This window comes from Cetorhinus maximus, chromosome 22 (assembly GCF_964194155.1).
Source record: "Cetorhinus maximus chromosome 22, sCetMax3.hap1.1, whole genome shotgun sequence".
NCBI lineage: Eukaryota > Metazoa > Chordata > Chondrichthyes > Lamniformes > Cetorhinidae > Cetorhinus > Cetorhinus maximus.
In genome coordinates, this window is record NC_135900.1 from 63,552,624 (window position 1) to 63,576,846 (window position 24,223).

General features: G+C 41.8%; 1 protein-coding gene across 2 annotated transcripts; it reads left to right on the forward strand.

The window, feature by feature from the left end:
* Positions 1-1,478: 1,478 nt before the first annotated feature.
* On the forward strand, positions 1,479-24,008 carry pus7l (pseudouridine synthase 7 like). 2 transcript variants are annotated; one of them, XM_078568430.1, is made up of 8 exons: positions 1,479-2,376; positions 3,294-3,453; positions 6,695-6,893; positions 7,548-7,646; positions 10,348-10,429; positions 18,012-18,292; positions 22,009-22,065; positions 22,928-24,008. In XM_078568430.1, the coding sequence occupies exons 1-8, from the start codon at positions 1,479-1,481 to the stop codon at positions 23,276-23,278; spliced, it is 2,127 nt and encodes a 708-aa protein (XP_078424556.1). In that variant the 3' UTR covers positions 23,279-24,008. The 2 variants fall into 2 exon arrangements, with proteins under 2 accessions (XP_078424556.1, XP_078424557.1); XM_078568431.1 differs by having other exon boundaries at positions 22,012-22,065.
* The last annotated feature ends 215 nt before the right edge of the window (positions 24,009-24,223 follow it).

Here is a 24,223-nt window from a genome sequence, read left to right on the forward strand (position 1 = left end):
AACCATTAATGTAAGCGCAAGGATCCTTCGGAAGACACCAGGTTAAGTTGTCAGTGCCCTGAGCCTGAAAACAACCTGCTGTTGTGTTCTTTATTTACATCGCTTGGGTAGGAGACAGACGTGCTTGGACTTGCAGTTCGTTTTATTGCACCCAGTGCACACACACACTTTACCATTGCAAATTCTGGCTATCTATGTTGCTAACTACAGTTTTTAATGTCAAACTTTCTGATGCAGCAAACCGCTTTAGGCCCTCGGATTAGCTCACCCTCTGCCAATGAGGAAGAACTCAGAAGGAAGCGGAACAGCAGAATTGCCTCCATTTAAAGGGGCACTGCTTTCATTTAAAAAAAAAGGTGTTTGCCGAATTATATTTGGAAAAGTAAGAGCCTTGCTACATTTGGTCATTTCCATCAGAGTGGCGTCTCACGATATTCATGCAATCCTGTATTTCACCTTTGCGGTGTTTTTTTAAACCACTGGATATATTTTCATGAAGGAAGTGATTTTGACTTTAATCATATAATACAAAAGCAAAATACTGGGAATCGGAAACAAAAACAGAAAATGCTGGAAAATGCTCTGAAGAAGCTCGAAACGTTAACTCTGTCTTTCTCTCCACAGATGTTGTCAGACCTGCTGAGTTTTTCCAGCATTTTCTGTGTCTGACTTTAATCATGTTTTGGATTTATCGTCTCTAAAATTCACTTTCAAAATCCCCCTTCTGAATCCATCGAAAGAAGTGGTCAAAGGCCATGTGGGTTGTTTAACATCAAATTGACAGGAGCGGTGAATAAATTGAATATATACATCATGGGTTGTTTTGAGTATATGTTTTAAACCTCTAGGGTAGAGATTCCTTCTGACTCAGAGGGAAACATGCTACCAAGACTAACTATTGTCATGGCTTTGAGGACTTTTTAAGTAAAAGTGTCCCCAATTGCACCAGAGATTGTAAAAATCCATCTTTCAACTAATTTTAATTGTCTTTGCTGCAGGCAGTACTGTATTGTTACTGAATATTGGCAGATTTTCCCTACCTTTGCTTATTGTGAGTCAGAGGATACGCTGATATCTGAAATGTCATAGTCATTACGGCACAAAAGGTGGCCGTTGGGCCCGTCAAGTCCATTCTAGCTCTCTATAGAACAAATGACAATCAATATTATAACACGAACATACAAAGGTGACAGACAGGAGAAGACCAGCTGGCCCACTGAGCCTGCCCACACTTATCATGACCATTTTACAATGCTTACAGGAACCGAGTTTGATGCGCAAAACTTTGGGGAACAAGTGTATAATACATTCAGAGTATTTTGTGTACCTTTTATCTCTTGTGCTTTCAACCATTCTTGCATCATTTTTGGCTATCTTCCTCTTTTGATGATATTTCACTGTATAAACCTGTGATTGATTTTGTTTGACTTTACAGTTCTCAGCAAATCCTTGACAAGAAGGAAATCACAGATAGCAGTATGGATGGTTTACCCTTGTGCTGGGCCAGTGATCACACTGGCTTCTGTGGCACAATTAAGAATTTTGCCAGTGACTTTGTGGTAACTGAGATCAATATGCACGGACAGCTAGTCAGTGACGTCGGAGCTGATTGCAACCAGGATCCTTGGAACATTGAATGCGAGCAAGAAAAGTCCCATCTATCACGCAACAAGAGACTGAAGAAACAAGAGAAAATACTGGATTCTGAATTGCCAAACTTTGACAAATCAGAGGATGCCAAAGTTGAGCACGGCAAAATTAACCAGACTGCTGGTAGCAATTTGTCGGAATCTGCAGCTAACTCTCCTTTAGTGCAAGCATCAGAAACACAGGGAGGTACCTTGGATTTGCTTTTGGGTAGCTCCGTAACAGAAATGCTGGAAAGATTTGCGTTTTCAGCTAAAGAACGGAAGCCTGCAGAAGCGGAGGGGACGGAAGGAGAGACCACACTTTTACTTGGAACTTTTCAAGAGAAAAGCCAACGAGCTGCCATTCACTTGGCTGTACGCCAGAAATTTCCCTTCCTAAAGACAGTTACCAGCAGTGCTGAAATTCGGGTCAGACTTGACCCTCAGTATTCGGAGCTCTGCCAGTTAGTGTCTGAGGAAGAAGCTGATGGTTTTTTCTGTTTCTTGGATTCAAAAGATAGAAGCTCTAAGTTCATATTTCAGCCTGATGGAAATAAGGAACACCGGAAAGCTGTCCACCATTTTATCAGCAAATACTTTGGGAAACTGGTGGAAACGAAAAGTTTTTCGGAGCAAGATGGCAGCGGTCACCGAGGTGCAGAGATTACTGTGAGGTTTAGAGACAAGATTACACCGGGCAGGAAACGACATGCCAACGATTGCCAGGCAAGGCCAGCAACTTATACGGGTATTGAAGTTATTTTGTGCTTTTGAAGAATGTATAATGTTGATCTTTATTTTCGTGTGATATTTAATAAGTTTGTAAGAATTATTTGAAATAATTTATGAAATCTTCGAGAGAAAGGGGAGGGAAAAAAAAAGGAAGATTTATTTTCTTAAGTATATAGGAACATCAGATATCTAGTGTATGAATTGAAATTGAATTGAGATTGAAGGGGTGAATGTCAGAAGAAGTGCTATAAGGGCCCCAAATGAAACAATTGTAGAGATGTAAATGGCAGCGCTATAGACATTTAGAAGGAAATAATGGAGGGGCTGTATTCAATTAAATAGCAACTCACCAGGTGCCTCGTAAGACAGCCCCCTCTATAAGACAGTTAAGGAAAGAAGAAAGGAAAAGAACTATACGTCGATGGGGTCAGATGAAGAAGGGTGGCAGAAAGCTTGCCTGGAGTTCAAATGGCGGCATGGACCTGTTAGGCCAAATGGCCCCTTTCTGTGCTGTAAATACAATGTAATGAAAGAAAGCCTTGCATTAATACAGCGTCTTTTACAACTGCAGTATGTCCCAAGGCTCTTTACAGTCAATGAAGTATATTTGCAGTGTTGTCACTGTTGGAATATGGATAAAGTTTGTGGGTGACTGTAACTGAGATGGAGGCTATTTGATCAAAGGCCAGACATTGACAGCAGAAGCTGTGCAAGTTTGTCACAAACTGTAGGGGTCTGGCATCTCCCAAGCCTAGCTCACAGCCTGGTTGGAATGATGAAAGTATTAATTCACCTGAATTATTATTTTCTAGATAAATAATTATCCAAGAGAAAATAGTGGGATGGTTAAATAGAATTTATAGTTATACCTGATGTGATTGGGCTTTAACAAAAATGAAAAAGAAGATTTAAATATCTTGTACATCCTTGAAGCATTTACCCTGTGTAAAGTGAACATCGAAACCCTAGAGGCAGTCGCTTGCCTGGCCTCAGAACTTGGTGTAGTGCCATCGGATTTCAGCTACGCAGGCATCAAAGACAAGAAGGCCATTACTGCCCAGACTATGGTGGTGAAGAATGTGACAATCGACAGGTAAGTTCAGAATTGTATTGTTTTCTTAATTCATTTTCAGAATGTCAGTGTCAATGGCAAAGTTGGCATTTACTGTCCATTCCTAATTGTTATGGGAAAGTGATAATACAAATAACTGGCCCACTGCGGAGGGCAGTTGAGTATCACCAATGCTGATATGGAACTGGAGTCATATATAGGCCAGACCAGGTAAAGATGATATGTTTCCTGGTCAGTGTGCCATCTTGCACCCTTCATAAGCTCATCCAACACTCTGCTGCCTGTGTCCTAACTTGGACCAAACCCAGTTCACCCATTACCCCTGTGCTCAATGCCCTGCATAAGCTCCTGGCCCACTAATGCCTTCATTTTGAAATTCTCATCCTTGTGGTCAAACCTCTCCATTCCTTCACCTCTCTCTATCCCTGTATCCCCCTACAACCTCCTGAGAAATCTGCATTCCGCCAACTCTGGCCTCTTGCACATCCCCCACTTCTTTTGCCTCACCATTGGCAGCCGTACATTTAGTGACTAGGCCCTAAGCTCTGAAATTCCCATCACAAAGCTACTTGCCTCTCTGCCCCTCCAACTCTCTCTCTCTCCCCTCTTCCTTTAAGAGCTGTTTAAAATCTACATCTTCAACCAAACGTTTGGTCAGCTGTCTTAATTGATTGGCTCAGAATCAGTTTTTATCTGGTTCCCCTCCTATAAAGTGCCTTGGGACAAGCTGCTATGTAAAAGGAAAGTTGTTGTTGATGTTGTTGTTGTCCCTTCCCTAAAAGGCCCCATTGGGTTTTTATGACAATGTCACGTTTATTGTCCTTTTTTTTTGGCCTTGAAAACCTTTAAATTGGAATAAAGACTTGTGATAAAAGCATGGCACAGTATGTTGCTGTTTTCTCACTAGCAGTTCTGGTCTGGAAGTGTAGCTGGCACCATTTTACATGTGCTTCTTTCTGCTGGTTTGAAACTGAGCTATTTTAATCCTTTTTTCTTGGCTGGCCTGCTGCATATGTCCTCCTCACCTCACCTCCACAGTTAAGCTGTGCTGAAAAACATCACAATATCTTCCTTATCCCTATCATCCCGAGAAGCAGATTCCCAGGAAACATGGTAAAGATCAGTACTATCAACAATAACTGTACATGTTGAACTGTATCTGCGGTTACTTGCTTTATGCTTCAGGGATTAGACTTTGCATTTAAATCTAAATAAAGATGAAGACTACAGGGACTGTGTTTACCTTATTGCGTCTTGGGAGCTCGTGACCGAGTGGTGCATGTTGCCCTTGTTCAGTAGCTGTTCAGTAGCTCATGACCGAGGTGTGGTGCATGTTGCCCTTGTTCAGTAGCTGTTTGAATATAGTTTCCACTATCACAGAAACTTCTAAAAATTCTGTATTTGTGTTTCGAAGGCATTGGTATCTATTAGTTGTCCAGGCTTGGTTTGATTTGATGGGGCTATGTCAGTGGACATGCCAGTATGGTAGGGTTAATTTGAGGGGTGTGGGGCAGCATTCAAGCAGCAGAAGAAAGTTTACAGAGGAGTGAGGGAGAGAGCTCGTTTTGTCAAACATCACACATGCCATCCTTGGGGTGAATTTTGTCAGGGTAGCGGGGACCCCGACGGCGGGCTGGATAACAGGGGATAGCCCCACCGCGGCTATTTTGGAGAGCCCCGACTGGCTTCTGTGGCAGTCAGGCAGCTGCTGAACTGCAACAAAAGAGTCCATATGAAGAAGCATCATACAGACTCGAAACATGATCTCTGTTTCTCTCTCCACAGATGTTGCCACACCTGCTGAATTTTCCCAGCGTTTTCTGTTTTTGTTTCAGATTTCTAGAATCTGCAGTATTTTGCCTTTATCTTAGCTGATGAACTGCGATTGGAGCTCCCATCTTCTAAAGGATGAGACCCTCCCCCCTGACCCTCCCACCACCTCTAAGAACTACTGGCCACTGTGAGGGTCAGCAGTCCCAGCAGCGCCACTGGGAGCAGCGGCCATTGCTGGGACTGCACCCAGCCCCACAGCCGCAGCATGAATGCTGCCCTTGAAAGAAGGTAAGTGGGGTCGGGGTCACTGAGGCTCTGGTGAGTTGCAGGGTGGGGAGGGGTTTGTTGGTGTACACATGGACCCCTACCCTTCCTGTCCTTTGAACAGGCATTGAGTGCCTTTGAGTAAGGGACCACCCCCACACCACCTGGGAGCCCAGAAGCAAACATGCCAGAGTTTGTTTGTTTTGTTCCCTGCATGGTGAGCACCCTGTCCCCACTGCTGACCTCCCTCATTCCCCCCCTCCTGCCATCACTCACCTGTGCCTGGGTTCCTCCCCAATTCAAGGCCTCACGTGGGTATCGTACCGGCAACAGATATGCCTCCCTGATGACCATTGCTGAGTACAGAAGAGCAGCCAGCCTCTCATTGGCCAGCAGTTCTGCCCCTGGAACCCGGGGAAGGCCAGCTGCTGGCTTGTCAAGTGTCTAAATGGCACTTAATTCAGCAGGCCCTCCTTGAACGAGGTGCCGCGGGGTTCTCGCACCTGCTGTCCAGCCAGCAGGCGAGACTGTTGCCTCCATTAAAAACCGCTGTGTCGCATACCATGGTTTGGTGAGTCAAGAACTGGATGAACTTAAAACCCATTACTATCTCATGGAATAATATAAAAGTTGCATAAAAAGATCCATTTTCTATCTACAATGCATCTTTGGCATTGACCCTTAAGGCAAGTCTTAAAATTAAATTGATTCAACCTATCCTTAATTACAGGCTGCAGTAATTTCCTGCCAACAGATGTTAGGCTAACTGGTCTATAACTTCCTAAGTTCTCTCTTTCATCTTTCTTGAATAGTAGAATATGCAATTTTCTAATCTAAAGAAATGATGTTTGAATCACCAGAATGCCAGGAAGATTACAAGGTATCTGCTGTGCTCTCACCCCCTTTCCTTAAACCCCTGGGATGGAAGCCATCTGGTCCTGGTAACCTGGCTGTCGTGAGGCTATTAGCAAACACAGTTGATAAAGGCATCCAGTCTCTGTTTCCATGCTGTCATCTCCCCACGGTACTAAGAGCCTTACACTGTTTTTGATTGTTGACAGCTTCAATCAAAGAATGAGGATGACCATACCAAAAGTCACTGATCTAACTTGTGATACTTAAAACATTTTAGTTTAGATCAGCAGCTTGTGCTAAGAATAAAATGAAATGTTTGTATATTACCTGATCAGCTGCTGTCACACATAACCATTTGTTTCCCCTCAAGGTTAAAAGCAAAGCAACTGTCAATCCAGAGCAAAGGTTTGAAAGTCTATAACCTGCGCCCTACAACTCAGCACCTGCGCGTTGGCCAGCTAAAAGGCAACCATTTCAGTATCATGATAAGAAACATCAGCAAGCACCAGGAAGATGATCCTGACATGAGTCTTACTGATAGAGTGTTTGAAGCAATTGAGAAAGTCAAGGTAAAGTCCCATTAAAGGCACCGAGTTTTAAACAATATGGTTGCATCATGAAGTCTGACCAAGTGATTGCTTTCAGAGGAGGAGATAAAGAGTCATCACAATGATCCTGCTGCACACATCCCAACATTTGGCAGCAAATTAACATTCACCTATTGACATTATTGTTATTTTGTTTTTACTTCTACAAGCCTCTCCCCTATTATGAGTGGTGCCACCTAACTCCACCCTCATCTTGAGTCGGCTTGTGTTACAGGAATAACGATGAGCCTGTCATACCTATCGATGTGTTGTGCAGTGCCTCTAAGAATGAACTGGTCTATAGATGGGCTGAAAAATCCTCCAACTATAAGATGATAAAGCAGTAGAGTTACTGTAATTCCTGATCTAACAACAATATCTTTATGAATCTGCGGTTTCTTGTGACTGTCACATTATAAACCAGCAGTGATTATGCTGCAGTTTCTAACCCTCTTGAGTTAAGTTCTTATGTGAGACACTCAACAACATCTTTATTTTTTATTTTACAGCAAGTTATTACTGGTAGAATTTTTGTGATTTTTCTCCTGATATTGTCACATCAGTGTCGACAGCTCTGTTTTTAAAGACTGCAGTGCCTTCCTGCTCAAATAAGTAATGTGATTCTTTCAACTACAGGAAAAAGGATTTGTGAACTACTACGGACCTCAGCGATTTGGCATAGGACAGAATGTTCAGGCAGATCAAATTGGTTTAGCTCTCCTCAAGGAAATGTTGGTAAGGCCCCTTTGCGCATTAAGCATTTCATGACCTTCACACATATACAGGTCGGGAGCTAACAATGCTGTGTGTGCATTTATTGGGACTTAGTTCCTTCTTATATTGCCAGCTACATACTGAAGTGTTTCTGATAACAGCTGAGATTTTTAATGCTTTATCATGGGCAACATAAATGTGTAGCTAGCCTTGGAGTTAATGTTTAATCTCTCTGAATGTTTCTGGGTGGTGAATGGTGCCATGTGATCGTTCCATATCTTATTAGAGACTATGCGGAATTGAATGTGGAACATCACAACATAGTTGTTCTATTGCCAAAACTTTTATCAGGTAAGATGTAATTGAAATGATGCATTTAAAAATTAACTAGATAATCCCATGCGAGAGAAAGTATTAGAGGTTTATGCTGACAGGATTTGACAGAGGTGTGGGAAGAGGTCCTGTGGACTGTAAACATCAGTATGAACCAGATGGATTGAAGGGTCTGCTTCTGTGCTGTAAATACTGTCTTTAAAAAAAACAATACATTATTTGCTTGGGTAGTGTCCACTGCTAACACATTTTAATCTTGAACACTCGTGATTTATAGCTTTGGCAAGGATAGCAAACCAGCATTCAAATCTGGGGCTTTGTTTTGCTTAGACTAAACTATTTCTAAGAAATCCTTTCATTTTAAATGTTTGTTCTATCACTAAAAATCATTGTGTGTGTTATTTTTAAAATACTCTACTTTCATCAGGCAGTAGAATAAGTAGCAGAAATAAAAACATAAAATGCTGGATATACTGAGCAGGTCAGACAGCATCTGTACAGAGTAACAGGGTTCACCTTTCATCCGAACTGAGGAAAGTTAGAAATATGGTAGGTTTCTAACTCTCCTCAGTTCTGATAACAGGTCACATTAACCCTTTCTCTCCACAGATGTTGCCTAATCTGCTGAGTATATCCAGCTTTTTTCTGTTTTTGCTTCAGACTTTCAGCATCTGCATTATTTTGCTTTTGGGTAGAAGAATAAATACCAGTGGCATCTCAGTGGAGGCAATGTTTGGTTAATGCTGTCAACTTCCTGTACCAGTCAAAAATGGTGCTATTTCCTTGTAACACACTGACTGGTGGATTAAGAAGTTGTTGGTTGGCATGGATCTTAATGAAAGAAAGAACTTGGATTTATACTTGACCTTTTGTGAGCCAAAGACACCCCACAGAGCTTCACAAACAATGAGTTTCTTTAGTTACCGTGCTAACGTAGGCAAATGCAGCAATCAGTTTGTACAGAAGGTTCCACAAACAGGAATGAGATACGTAAGGAACATTTTATTTTCGCGTTGTTGGTTGAGATATACATTTTCAGCCAGGACCCTGGGGAAAACTCCCCTGCTCTTCAAGTAGAGCTGTGGGACCTTTAATATCTACTCGAGAGGTTGGATGCGGCCTCGGTTTAAAATTTACAATGTAGACAATTCAGTCTTACTGTAAAATTTGTTTCTTTCTTGATTTTTTTTTTCCAAAGAAGCAACACTCCTTGTTTTTCCTGATAAGCTTTTCCTGTCTTCTCTGTATCAACTTACTGCACAGGGTTTAGATTCAGATTTTTATTCTCTGCCGGTGACCTCTTGTGGTTCAGTAAGGAACTCTGGGTGGGGAGGTGGAAATAACAAGTCAGTTGCAGAATTACCAGGAGCTTTCATAAATATAAAGTTTCTGTGTACATGTTGCTAATTAAATAGCAGTAAAATCAATTTAGGAGAAGGCTGCTAGTAATTGGTTCACTCACATTAATGGTGGCTGCTGAGTGTTAGCTGGCTACCACAACAAGGCATAAATTAAGGGCTAAGTGTGCCTTTTGAGGCAGTTTGTCCATGCTAGTCACCACCCTTTTAGAAACTTAAACACCAGAAAAATCAAATGATTATTTGCCTAAACTCTGCTGCTCATATTAAAACTTGTAATGAGTTCTCTTCACTCCTGTGGTCATGGAGCTACACTGGTGCCTGACCCAACAACATCTCCAATTTTAAATTTCTCATCCTTGTTTTCAAATCCCTCCATGGCCTCTGCAACCGTTTGGAGCCCTAAAACTCTTCGAGATCTCTGCGCCCCTCCAATTTGCCTCTTGCACATCTTCGATTTTTCATTGTTCCACTGTGGGTAGCTGTGCCTTCAGCTGCCCAGGCTCTGAAATTCTCTCGCTAAACGTCTTCACCTCACCCTCTCTCTCCTCCTTTAAATACTCCTTTAAGCCCACCTCTTTTTTTTCCCAAGTGTTCACCTTAATATCTCTCTTTCTTTAGCTAATGTCATCTTAACTCCTGTGGGTCACCTTGGATTTCTTTACAATGTTAATGATGCAATATAAATGCTAGTATTATTGCTAAAAAAAAGACATTTTGTCTCTCAACTGGTGCATTCTCCATGGCAATGCCTCTACCAATCAGAGCCAATTGCCAACCAATCAGCACTCTCCTCTCATACAGTGTACATATACTGTTTCCCTGACATTGGCATTTTCTTGCCGATTGTCCTGATGAGTGCCAGATGAAAAGCTTCGACAAAAAAAGTCTCCTTTTTTTTCAGCAATACTCACGTTCTGTACTGCCAAATGACTATTTGCTAGTGTTATTACTGTGAGAGTGGTGGATTATGGAATTCCTGTCAGCTCTTTTATATATGTATTTAGGTCTTATATATGTATTTTATATAGGTGAAGGCCATGCATTTATTCTTTACACCAGAAGAAGGAAATGACCCTGTTAATAAGGCCAAGAGACATTTTATTCAGACTGGTAAGTGTCAGCAGCCATGATCAGGAATATTTTTAAAAAATGTTATGTGTAACCTGTTCTTATTAAACAACCAACTTGATGTTAAACATATTCTATACAGAATCTTACAGCTTGGAAGAGGGCCATTGGCTCCATCATGCCTGTGCCAGCTCTTTGAAAGAACTATTCATTTATACCCACTCCCTGCTCTTTTCCCATAGCCCTGCAAATATTTCCTTTTCAAATATATATTTACCCAATTCTTTGAAGTTCGTGATGAATCTGCTTCCACCATCATTTTAAGCTGTGAAGTCCAGATCATCACCTTACTCTATTTAAAATAAAAACCTCCAACTCTTTGGTTCTTTTGTCTGTTACTTTAAACCTGTGTCCCCTGGTTATCAATCCGAATATAACGGATTGTTATTGTTAAGAAAGAACCTAACACTGAAACAGTATCAGGTCTGCATGATGTCCCAAAGCACTCAACAACCATTGGATTGCTTTTCATTGTTGACATTTTTCTTGATTGCCTATTAGCTTATTCTAGACAAAATGCACAACAAAGGCTCACGATCTTCTTTAATTCACAAAGTCTCTCAGCTTCCTTGCTGGGTCTCTGTTAAGGCAGTGGAGGAGAAAAAATTGTTTTGCATCTGTCCAAAATATGTTGTTTCCTCCCATTTGTCAGATGTTCATGTATGAGTGCTGTCTCTCCGATTTCCAGAAATTAACTCTTTAAATGGAGAAGGCAGTCAATATTTTGGACTCGTATTTTTTTAATTCATTCATAGGATGTGAGTGTTGCTGGCAAGGCTGGCATTTATCGCCCAGCCTTATCTGCTTTTGTGTAGGTGGTGGTGAGTTGCGAGGCCGTTTCAGATTGCAGTTAAGAGTCAACTATATTGGTGTGTGTTATGTATTTAATGTTTTGTTTAGCTTGCTGTACTTTGCAAACCAGTGCGTTATGGGGATCGCAGAATCCATGTTGTTTCGTTGTTTATTCTACTGCAGTAACAGAACTGAGTGCTGCAACGTTCAATCGCCCCCACGCCTCTGTGAGTATTGATAACCTTTTAAAGGCTAATCGGCTGTACCAATATTAAAACATAAACTGGCGATGAGGACGATGTACCTTTGTGGTAAGGCCACTCAAAGTGAGACAGCTAGTAAAAGGAAATAACTAGCTTTTAAAAAAAAAACCACGCAGACTCTCCGGGAGCGCTCCTGAAATTCAGACAACAGGGATCTGCGAGATGAAGATAAAACGACAAAAAAGGGAAGAAATCACTGCTGTGCTTTTCTGAACAGGAAAGAAGTTTAGAAAAATAAAGCTTACAGAAAAAAAGTGAAGCAGCCACATTTGCAGATAAAAGAGACCCACAATCGTGGGGACCCCGAGAAAGCACTGGGAAAATACAGCAACAGGGCCACCGGCTGCAGACAGCCTCCGAAGTTCCAAATATATATGTCAAAAATATATATATATATGTCTTCAAAAAGAAGACACAGAAAGAAAAACGTGCTGCAGTTTTAAAAAGTTTAAAAACTTACAGAAAGGGAAGGTCCACGATCGCTGCAGAGCTTGCCAAAAACCTGAAAAGCACTGGGATAAATCACAGAGACATAACCGGCAGCTGCTGTCAGCCTGAGTTTAAAAGAACAGTCACTGTCTTAAAACGGAAACAGCATTTAAAGTAGTAACTAAAAAAAAAAGAAAATGACAGTAAACTAAAAGTAACTGACGAAGAAGAGAAAGTAAAAAGGCGGAAAATGACTACGCTTACTAGACCTATGGAACATTTCTAGAAACTGTGGAACAATGGAGCTTCTAAACTGGATGCTTTGAGTTTTTTGTCCTTGCAAATGGAATTGAAAATTATATAAAGGCGGCAACTTTCTGAAGTGTGAAGAGAGCTAAAACCTTTGGCTTATTAAGAAGCTTGGTGCAGCCTGACAAACCTGGCACAAAATCGTATGAGACACTGTAAAAGTCCTGGAGATGCATTTTTCCCCAAGGCCACTTGTCATGGCAGAAGGATTTAGGTTTCACAAAAGAAACCAAGAAGAGGGGGAAACAATTGCGCAGTGTGTTGCAGTAAAAAGTTTACTGAACATTGTGAAGTACTGAATGATACCCTCTGTGACAGGTTGGTCTGTGCCCTTCATACTGAAGCAATCCAGAAATGCCTCCTGACAGAGGCTAACCTACTTTGCAGAAAGCCACAGAGATTGCAGTCTCCATGGAGCTGGCTGCAAAAGAAACACAGCAGCTGAGTGCATCAACTCAAGCGCATAACGTGACAGCTGAGCGTGCACACAAGATAGCAAGCAGCTGAGAGTGTTACCAGTGCGGAAAGCCTGGTCACCATCCATCTGAATGTTGGTGCAGAGACCTTGAGACCAGCTGTCAGTGGGTAAGAAGGGGCACATTGAGCGTGCCTGTAAAAACAAAAAAGTAGCAGTGAATCAGAAAGGCAAACCAGAGAAAAAGGAATCTGCTGTCAGGCCTAACAAGAAGAAAAATCTGTAAGTCATACAGCGGGAATGGGTGGACCAGTCTGAAGAAGAAGGGCCCCTCCACATCTTGTCAGTGACAGGTGGTTCACAGGGTTACTGGGTAACGCTGCTGCTGGAGGGCCAACCAATACGTATGGAACTGGATACAGGGGCAACAGTTTCTCTGGTCCCAGATGCTGTGTATAAGAAGAAGCTTAAACATCTTCCCTTGATGTCTACAAAAAAAGTCATTCTGCAAACATATACAGGGGAGTCTGTACCTATGATGGGCAGCACGGAAGTTAAAGTGGAACTAAACGGACAGACTGCTAAGCTACCACTGCTTGTGGTGAAAGGCAACAACCCAGGATTAGTTGGACGGTCATGGCTTGAGAAGATCTGGTTAAACTGGGCAGAAGTACACAGCATTGCGAAAGAAGACACTGGTCTGACAGCTGTTATAAAAAATAGATGCTGTTTTCAAAGGAGATTTGGGAATCATGAAGGAAATCACCGTAAAATTGAATATTAAAGCTGATTCTCAACCAAAATTTCTGAAGCCAGAACCGTGCCTTATGCCATATGACCAAAAATCAAAGCTGACCTGGTGGTCTGGTCAAGATAGGAGTTTTGGTGCCTGTCTCCCATAATGAATGGGCAACACCCATCGTTCCAGTACTCAAGAAAGACGGCTCCATATGCATCTGTGGAGATTTCAAGGTTACTGTAGCCCTGTGTTCTATGCTGAAAAATATCCACTCCCCCATATTGGGGACCTTTTTGCTGGCCTGGCTGGTGGACAGAAATTCAGCAAAATAGATCTATACCAGGCCTACTTACAAATGCACATTGATGAGAAGTCAGGAGATTATCTGACCATCACAACACACAAGGGACTGTACTGATATTGCTGTTTGCCATTTGGAATAACATCAGCTCCAGCCTTGTTTCAGAGGGCCATGGACTGAATCCTGAGTGGCTTGCCTGAGAGTTAGTAATGGGCAGGACTGATGAGGATCATCTCAAGAACTTGGATGCTACCCTACAAAGACTAGAGGAGTATGGCCTACAGGTTCACAAAGACAAATGCGAGTTTTTTTCAGCCCTCTGTGAAATACCTGGGGCACATCATTGATGCTGCTGGCCTTCACAAAACACCCTCCAAGGTCAAGACTGTTGTGGATGCTCCAGCTCCTCAGAATATCAGCCAGCTTTGCTTGTTCCGAGGGCTGCTGAATTATTATGGGAGATTTATCCCTCAGCTGGCAACTCTGCTGAAACCCCTGCATGAGCTTCTGTGTCATAACAAAACCTGCGGTCCTGCACTCAAGAAGGCTAAAGCAGCGCTGACAGATTCCCGGGTACTGACGCACTTTGACCCCTTCTTCCCTCTGCAACTTGCATGTGATGCATTGCCTGATGGAGTTGGGGCTGTTGTTTCACACATAAGGCCTTCGGGTGTGGAGAGGCCCATACCATTTGCTTCATGGACTTTAAGCAAAGCAGAGAGCCAATATGCTTAAATCGAACACGAAGCACTGGGAATCATTTTCGAAATCTGGAAATTTCACCGGTACCTGTTTGGACAGAAATTCACACTGCTGACTGATCACCGACCACTCACCTCAATATTCAGTCCACACACAGGCAGCCCTTCCTTAGCTACAAGCAGGATGCAGCATTGGGCATTGATGTTGGGTGCTCACACATATGACATCAAATATCGAAAATCTACCTTGCATGGCAATGCGGATGGTCTTTCATGGCTGTCGCTACCAGTTAGCCATGTGGACACTGCTCAGAAAGACATCTTCTACTTTGCACACGTGGAGAACAAACCCATCACTTCAGTCCAAATCAAGAAGGCCACTCAAGTGGACCCAACATTGTCCAAAGTCATGGCATGGCAACTCTTCCCCAAACTTCGAGTCTCGCCTGACCTTCATCCTTACGTTTCCAGGAGGATGGAGTTATCAATCACTTCAGGATGTTTGCTTTGGGGCATGTGAGTTATTATTCCACTAACATTGAGGAAACCAGCGTTGGACCAATTGGACACTGTGGAATAGTTCACATGAAAGAGATTGCAAGAAGCTACTCCTGGTGGCCTGGCCTAGACCAAGACATTGAAGCCAAGGCAAGATCCTGTCCTTCATGTCAGAGTGTGAGAAACATACCTGAATTGGCATCCCTCCATCCATGGGATTGGCCAGGAAACCCGTGGCAATGCATCCTTGTCGATTCCTTCAAATGTTCCTGGTGGTTGTGGATGCTCATTCCAAATGGCCTGAAGTTTCAGTGATGTCCTCTACTACAGCTGAGAGTGCAATTCAGAGGCTAAGATAAATGTTCCGTCGTTACGGGTTACTGACAGTGGACCTCAGTTGGTCTCGCAGGAGTTTGAGAATTCTTTGAGAAGTAACAGAATTCATCACATCACCTCAGCACCATACCACCCATCCACCAATGGATTAGCTGAGAGATTTATTCAAACCATGAAACATGCTTTAAATTCGGCACGAGGACATTCCTCCACTCAAAAGCGTCTGGACATTTCTACATTTAATACCTTAAAAAACGTATTGAAGCACGCCATATGCTACGACTAAAGCATCCCCAGCATTCCTGCTAATGGAATACTAATGCACACTTGCCTTGATCTGCTGAGACCAACAAAAACACAACAAGTTGTGCAGGGCCAACAGCACAACCAAGTGGAGAGAAGAGCACAAAGATAAAAGCCAAGAATTTTCTGTTCTGGACAAGAAGTCCTAGCTCGTAATTATACTACTGTATCTAAATGGGGTCCTGCTACGGTGATTGCTCAGACAGGACCTGTTTTGTTTGCAGTCCAAACTGCGAATGATCTCACCTGGCGGAGATATGTTGACCAACTGTTGCCAAGTCAAACGCTATCTAAGGATACACCTCTGATGGAAGAACCATCTTCAAGTCAAGGAATGCCGACTCCAGCCTCACCTCCTCAGACTAGCTCGACTGAAGTTGGAGTCGTCTCACCTTCACCTGCATTAGACACAACTTCGGATTCGGCTGCAAGTCCTAAATTGCCGTCAGTCTCTGATGAACATTACCCTGTAAAAGCACCAGAAGTCTGCTGTAACCCACACTGGGAGAGAAGACCTCCTGAGCGTCTGAATTTATAAGTCAGAGACTTGTGTTGGGTTCAGCAGAAATAGAGGCAGTCTACCCTCTTTCCCTAGTTCAGAAAATGTTTTATTAAACTGACATCTCCAATAAGAGGGGCAGAATATGTTATGTATTGAGTGTCTTGTTTAGCTTGCTGCACTTTGCAAGCCAGTGTGTTATGGGATTGCAGAATCCATGTTGTTTTGTTAGTTCTGTTACTGCAGTAGAATAAATGAGAGCTGCAGTGATCAATCACCTCCACGCCTCTGCGAGTATTGATTAGTCTTTAAAAAACTATCAACCGTACTGTGTGGGTCTGGAGTTACGTGTAGGCCAGATCAGGTTAAGGATGGAAGATTTCTTTCCTGCAAAGGATTGCGTTTTTACAACAATACAGTAGTTTGATGACCATTATTAATGAAAATAGCATTTATTCCAGATTTATTAATTCGTTGCCTTGGTGGGATTTGAACTTATCTCTGAAGCATTAGTCCAGGCCTCTGGGATAACATTACCACTATGTTACCGTCCCCTGGGTTAAAGCCTGAGATATTAATTGCAGGTGTTCTGAACAAACATTGACTGACATGCTCTGTGTTTCCAGATTTTATTTTCTATTTTTGTGCCAGATTTCTGGAATGAATTTTATTTTGCTGTCCTTTTTAATAATTGGTCAATTCATACCAAGGGGCATCATCCCTGGAGAAGTGGTTTCTCACCTTTTGTAAATGCAGTGAAGTAAATCGCATCTGAAAATGTCATCTTGTTTCTTGCAGATGATACATTGTTCCTGAAGTGCTGCTCACAAAATAAAGTTTGCCAAGTTTCTTCCAGTCCTCCCACCCCCTATGTATTGAATTGTATTCCCACCAAATCATGAAAACAGTGCCCCTTTAAATATGTGGGGAACTTATCGTGTGCACAAGAGCCCTGTACACATCAGAGTTATATATGTTGGGCAAAAATTTGTATTATCCCCATGCCAGAAAACAGTAGGATGTTGGCTCATAGTGTGGCGTTATCCCCCATTGTGAAGAAATGCAAATGAGGTTAAGGTTTTCTACACAACAAGAGACTCAGCAGCTTATTCAATCATTCAGTCAGTCCTGGCTGCTGCCCTTGCCTGGTGGTTGACGACAAAGTGAAATTTCTCTGAGGCTAGGAAGCAAGTTATCTTTCTATTCATTCTAAGAATCTGAAAGCATTGCAGAGATTGCAGAGAAGATTCACGAGATTGGTTCCAGAGATGAGGAACTTTAGTTATGAAGTTAGATTGGGGAAGTTGGGATTCTTTTCCTTAGAGAAAAGAAGGTTGAGAAGAGATTTGACAGAGGTATCCAAAATCATGAGGGGCCTGGACAGAGATGGAGAAAATGTTCCCACTAGTGAAAGGATAGAGCACGAGAGGGCACAGGTTTAAAGCAATTAGTAAAAGAAGCAAAAGTGATATGAGGAGAAACTTTTTTATGGTTAGGGTGCCTGAGTGTGTGGTGGAGGCAGGTTCAATGGAGTCATTCAAAAGAGAATTAGACTGTTATCTGAAAAGGAAGAAGGTGGGGAATAGTACTCGGTGAGTTGCTCATTTGGAGAGCTGGTGCAGGCATGATGGACCAAATGGCCTCCTTCTGCATTGTAACAAATCTGTGATTCTGTAAAGATGGGAAGTGGCACAGGGAGAGCAAACACAGGGGGAGCAAGCAAAATACATGTCTTTCTTTTAGCATGTTATTTTTGTTGCTATGTAGTAATTAAAATAAAAATGTATTTTCTATGATAATAGCATTGTTTACCTCAGTCAGCTGATACTTCCTTGGATGTTAGCGCAGGGTTACCCCAGGGATGTGCCAATATTTGTAGCTGTTTCTCACCCAAAGGTTCAAACTGGACTGCACTCTGTCACTTACTGTGGCATTTTAAGGTCGTTGACATCATATCAATTCTGTTTTCTCTTCTTCAGAGGATGCCAAGGGGACACTTGCCCTGATGCCAGAGTACAAAATAAGAGAGCGACTGGTGCTGCGTGCATTAAATCGCTATGGCGGCAATCAGGAGGGTTGTGTCCGGGCTTGGCTTAGTTTGCCACACTCCATGCGTGTTCTTTACATCCACTCATATTGCAGTAAGGTGTGGAATAAAGCTGTATCTTTTCGCCTGAAGACTTACGGTTTGAAGGTTGTAGAGGGAGACTTGGTTGCTTGTGATAATCTCGAGTGGGATCTGTCATATCAGAACAACACGGTAAGTTGTAAAATTGATTTTATTTTAAAATTAGTACAGTGCTTTTACTTCAACAATTTCCTATTGTTTGCTGTGGTGCACCATGGCTACACTGCAGGAGATATCACAGGAACACCCAACGCTTTATGAAACTGCAAACATCTAATCTTTCTCTTTTGCACTATCTCTTCAAAACATTATTCTCAATGAATATCACTGCTGACCATTCTCCGGCATTTATTCCCATCACATGTTTGCCACCACATGCTAGTTCAGAGAACACACTAATCTTTATAACAGAAGGCAGGTCCTCTCCCTAACAGCAAAAACAAACATGTTGCAGAAACAATTATTTTGCCCTTTTTACAATTCTTTGGCATTTTAGACAAACTAGACCATAAATCTGACCTCTCCTACTCTATGCTAGTGTACCGAGCGGGATTTAATATAGTGATCTGAAATAAATGTAACGTGATCAGCTTGCTTCACATTGCAACGGTTGGATCATTCGAATATCAATGTCTAGCTAGATGTAAAAAGGCTAGAACAGGATGAACAGTTTGTCGCTGATGTAATGATTTCATATCTATATTCACCTGCTGTGTCTCTCATAAGAACAGAAAAGCTCAGCCAACATAGTGGATTCCAGTGGCCCCTGAGCAGATGAGTTATGACATTGTCATGTTACATTAAATCCTCATGATCAAATCATTTCACTTTTTAGCTTTTAACCATACTTGATCAAAGCCAACACATCCAGATCAAAATGATCGCAGCCCCTTCAATACAAACACAAGGAAACTGCACACTGGCTCAGAAACGTGGTTGGAAAGCATCATCACTGATATTTCCTGAGAAGTTGTGGAAGGTGGACAATATCAATTACTTCTGATGCAAGTCAAATTTCTTTTTGACAGGTTAAATGTGGAAGTGAATTTCCCCCTCTGATTGCTAGATATCCTTCTTCCTATGATTTGGGTTTTCCATTTTGCCTGTGTCCCAGGATAAGTATTACTGGAGTTAGTTACCCATATCTTCCTCATTATGAAGACCGCCTACTTTGTAACATTACCTGTCTCTGCCCCTTGCCTCAGCTTATCAGCAGTAGAAGGCCCTCATCCATGTCTTTAATACCTCCTGACCATTCTAATGCTTCCTGCTCAGCTTTCCACCTTCATAAACTTCAGCTCATCCAAAACTTTTGCTGCTCATATTCTAATCCACATCACGTCTCGCTCGTTGACGACACCTCTGCTCGCTGCATCACTTATCTTCCAGTTCACCAATATCTGTTTTACAATCCTCTCCCAAGCCTTCCCCCCCCCCCCACCAACTCAATCGGGGAGGGGGATCTCTCTACCTGTCACCTTTCTTCAGCCCTACAGCCAACCAGGGTCTCTATGTCCCTTGAATTCTGACTTGTTTCATATATCCGGATTTCCATCCATTTCCATTGACAGCCATCCACGTGTTAAACTCTGAATTCCCTCCCTAACTCTCTCCACCTCCACCCCCTTTGCCTCCTTTAACACCCTCCTTGAACCTTAAGCCAAGCTTTTAGTCACCTATCCTAATATCTCTTTTGGCTCAGTGCCAATTTTCATCTTGACACTGAGCCAAAGAAGCACCTTAGGACATTTTACTGCGTTCATGGTGCTATGTTAATGAAAGTTGTTGTTGAACCAGCCATGGATTAAATAATTTGACTAGTTCAAATGGTTCTGTTGGAAATCTCTTTAAAAATCTCTAATTTCAGGCACAATCCTCCACTAACTTATTGCCCTGCATGAGAGAATTTCTGTTTGGGTGCTGCCAGTACACAGAAGCAATGCATATTGGGGGAAATCATTCATATCTGACCTGTAATTTAATAGGATCTGTAGAAATGTATCCACAATGTCTGCTGCCATGTCTAAGCAGAAATTCTGCCCACGTGTACCTCTGCTCTGGAGCAGTAAGGTGAGATTGGTGGAAGCTTGTATTAATAATGGATACACTGAGAGCCCTATGCATATTTTTGATTAGCAGTTCCACTGTTTCTTTCAGCTCGTGAAGTACATACTGCAAGTGGCAAATGTTGGCTGGGACTAGACCACAATTAAGAGAACTCAAAACTCATCAGTTTGCAATTGTGAATCAAGTGTTACCAGGCAATGATTTAATTCTAGTATGCGGCAGTAACGACTGTCGCATTTCTGTGTGAATTTGATGGGAAGGTGATATGCAGCTCAGTTAAATTGTTCATAAGTTATTTGAGGCCCTGTCTGCCCTATCAGATGAATTTAAAAGATTCCATGGCATTATTCAATCAAGGGCAGGATATTTCTCCCATGTCCTGGCCAATATTAATCCCTCAACCGACTAAACATTCAGATTATTAATCATTAATACATTGCTATTTGAGGAACCTTGGCCACTAAAGGAATCGAGGATGGGTATAGGTCAGGATCGTAGAGTTGTGGTAGAAGATCAGCCATGACCTTACTGAATGGCAGAGCAGGGTCGAGAGCCTCTAATGCCTACTCTTGCTTTTATTTTATATATTCTTGCTGTCCACCAGTTAGCTGCCACGTTTCCTACATTACAACAGTGACTACAACTTCAAAAGTACTTAATTGATTGTAAAGGGCTTTAGGACATCCTGAGACCATGAAAAGCACTTTATAAATGCAAGTCTGTACTCTTCTTAAATTAATCCTTGTGTCATGGCTTGATGGTTTTATCCTGTACACTTGTTTTGATGGATTTAAATTGTTCTTGAACCTGCTTAGAGTGATCCTTGCATATTTTTAGAATTTGACTTGTAGTGAAAAATTACTGTGGCACTGATAACTGAAGCTGATCCTGTTATTCTAAAATTATCAGCGACACATTAGAGCAGCAGATAGTGGTGTAGTGATAATATTACTGGACCAGTAATCCAGAGGCCCAGCCTCATGCTCTGGGGATACAGGTTCAAATCCCACCTCGGCAGCTGGTGGAATTTAAATGCAATTAATTAATCTGGAATTGAAAGCTAGTCTCAGTAATGGTGACAATTAAACTATCATTGATTGTTGTAAAAACCCATCTGGTTCGCTTATCCCCTTTCAGGAAGGAAACCTGCCACCCTTACCTGGTCTGGCGTACATGTGACTCCAGACCCGCAGCAATGCGGTTGACTCTTAGCTGCCCTCTGAAATGGACTAGCAAGCCATGCTGTTCAAGGGCAATTAGGGATGGGCAACAAATATTGGCCTTGCCAGCGACACCCTAATCCCATGAAGAATTAAAAAGAAGTTTTTCACTGTGCAATGCAGGAAATAAACCCCAGGATCCCCTGAGTGCCATTCAAGCTGCAAGGTGAATTTGTACTTTGTAAAACATTTGTTCCAATTTAGCTGTGGGAAGAAGTATCAATCTCAGGATCACAAATCCTTTTGGTGGAATGCACCACTTGAGTCCAGGCCCACAAGCTGCAGAACCATTGAAAGCAAGTTACATAAATCGCTGTGAATTAAGTTGAAGAATGCAACAGTTTACAATGGAATTGACTTTAGTTAATTATAACTCAATTTAATTTTGTATTTTTCCCCTAAACTATTCCCAAGTAATATTTAATCGATCGGCAGTAAGGAATGATAAAAGAGACTTCACATCGTTGAACTGTGTTTAGAAAAAAATTGCCATTTTTACTGATGAATTTTCCCTGAGATTTACCTATTAAATTAAGCTGCATTTTAATTATTTCCACCCAGCAGGTCCACGTTGTGACGACTGAAGATCTGGAGTCAAACGTTTATTCCATTAGCCAAGTAAGGCTTCTTCCTTACTCCTCATCCTTTGATCATCACATTAGGCACAAGTGTACTTGCAGATGTTCATTTTCTGGTTTATATAGAATAAGACTGATGTTCAACTTTACTCTCTATTGGAGCAGAAGTTGGTGTGTTATTAGTAACTGGAAACTAAAAAAATATATGAAGCACATTATTTAGGATTTTTATAACTATAGCACTTGTAGTCAAGGCCACCTTTTTTGCTATCGTTCTTCTTGGATGCCAAAAACGTTTTTGGTATAAACCTTTACCCAGTGATGACACACCCACTCGCTCGCTCTCTTGCTCTCACTCTCCTCTTCAGTCAGAAGTTGTGAGTTTAAGCCACATTTCGGAATTTGAACACATTAATCTACGCTGACCCTTCAGTTCAATTCTGAGATTCAAACCAGGTAAGCCTCCTCAGGTGATTGTATAAGATCCTAGCATTATTCAAAGAAGATCGGGGGAATTCTCCAGTTGTCCTGGTCAACAGTTACCCCTCAGCCAATACCAATAAAACTGATTAACTGGTCATTAATCTCCGTGCTTATTGCTCTCCAATTGGCTGCTGAATTTGCTTATGAAATAGTAACTAGACTTCAAAATTAATGCATTGTGAAGCACTTTGGGTCTTTAGGACTAATGTAGAAATACTCTTACAATTAAACACAAGGAATACAATAGCACTCTCTTTTTTGTTGGATTATAAATTCTAATACCGCTTTTTAATGTTTTCTCTTCATTCTATTCAATGATAATTAATCTGCTTCCTGTTTCTGCTAATTTTAGTAAGTATTCATCCTTTAATGCCACTTGGTTAAGTTGTACTGTAATCATTGCTCTTTTTTAATTAAAGGTTGTTCTTCCGATGCCTGGTAATAATATCCAGTATCCGTGCAACAAGCTAACGTTATGGTATCAGGAAGCTTTGGCTAGGGACGGACTGAAGGCGTGCAAGTTTAGAATCCCTGCATTACAACTGAACATTCCTGGATGCTACCGGAGGATCCTAGCACAACCTCAGCAACTTGTGTTTCACTGGTTAGAAAGCAAGGAAGTGCCTTTTACAAAGGAAGACGGTGGCCTTGTTACTGATGAACCCAAGCAGCCTCAGGAAATTAGAGACTCTCTTTCTGTGTCCTTTAGCCTGAAATCATCATGCTACGCAACAGTGTGTCTTAGAGAAATAATGAAATGCAATGTCTAATTCTTCTCACTTTATTGTTTTATTAACTGTCAGCTTTAGCCTCAGTCTGTCACCATTCCATATTTTCACAGAGGGGCGGAAGATGAGGGAATGCTTTTGGGATCTTGAGTGCTCACTTTTAGGATCGAGGCCCACGTGTTTATTTATGAAGGCCGTTCTGAAAAAAAAGAATGTGTATGTGTCCTGCTCTTCATAGAGTTGAAGCTATTGCAGATTGATTTGGTTCAACAACATGGAGAGTTGCAATACTCAGTGAAATTGGGGTTAAAGACACCCCCAGGTGTTAAGGAGTCATGAGGTGAAAGCTAGAAACTTTCTTCCAGAAAAACAGGGAAAATCAAGAGAGCAATACCTATTCTCTCTCTCATGGCATTTACACAGAGCCTGAAGCAGGTCCGACCTCTCACCTAGAAATGGTGCAACCTGAGGGAAACCGGAGAGTAAGAAAAGGCAGAAAGTAACAGAAAAAAAAACCTAAGCAATGGCTAAAGTTACAGAGGATGAAAGTCAAGTTGAGAGAGGCAATTAAGTATATTTTTAGGCATGGAGTGTTTGTCTTTTAATTGTCCAGTCACCACTTGGACCTGAGTTTATTTCAGGTTTTATGCCAAAGTTGGTGATGGGCCTTGGCCAATCCAGCAGGTAGTTCAGATGAAACAAAATTACCCTGAATCTTGACAGATTTTTGACTAATAAACTGGGAATGACCAATGCTGCCTACTTCCTGAAATTTAAGGCTAATTTTGTATTAGGGATGTGCACGGCTTAGAAACAGGATTTGAAGTTCAGGATCCATTGCACAACTGACAGTATTATAAAACAAAGCTACTATTACAAAAATATGCTTTATATCAAATAATGGTTTTTAATGCACTAGCTAGAAACCCAAATTGAACATTTTACAACAGACTAAAGGTGACTTGAGCTTGCAGACAAAGATGGCAT

What these genes read in the sequence shown, in the direction of transcription:
- pus7l (XM_078568430.1), top strand. Translation starts at nt 1,479, where the DNA reads ATGGATGGTTTACCCTTGTGCTGGGCCAGTGATCACACTGGCTTCTGT. An exon ending in AAGGCCAGCAACTTATACGG is followed by an intron (nt 2,377 to 3,293) that starts GTATTGAAGTTA and finishes ACATCCTTGAAG; the next exon opens with CATTTACCCTGTGTAAAGTG. An exon ending in TGTCATATCAGAACAACACG is followed by an intron (nt 18,293 to 22,008) that starts GTAAGTTGTAAA and finishes ATTTCCACCCAG; the next exon opens with CAGGTCCACGTTGTGACGAC.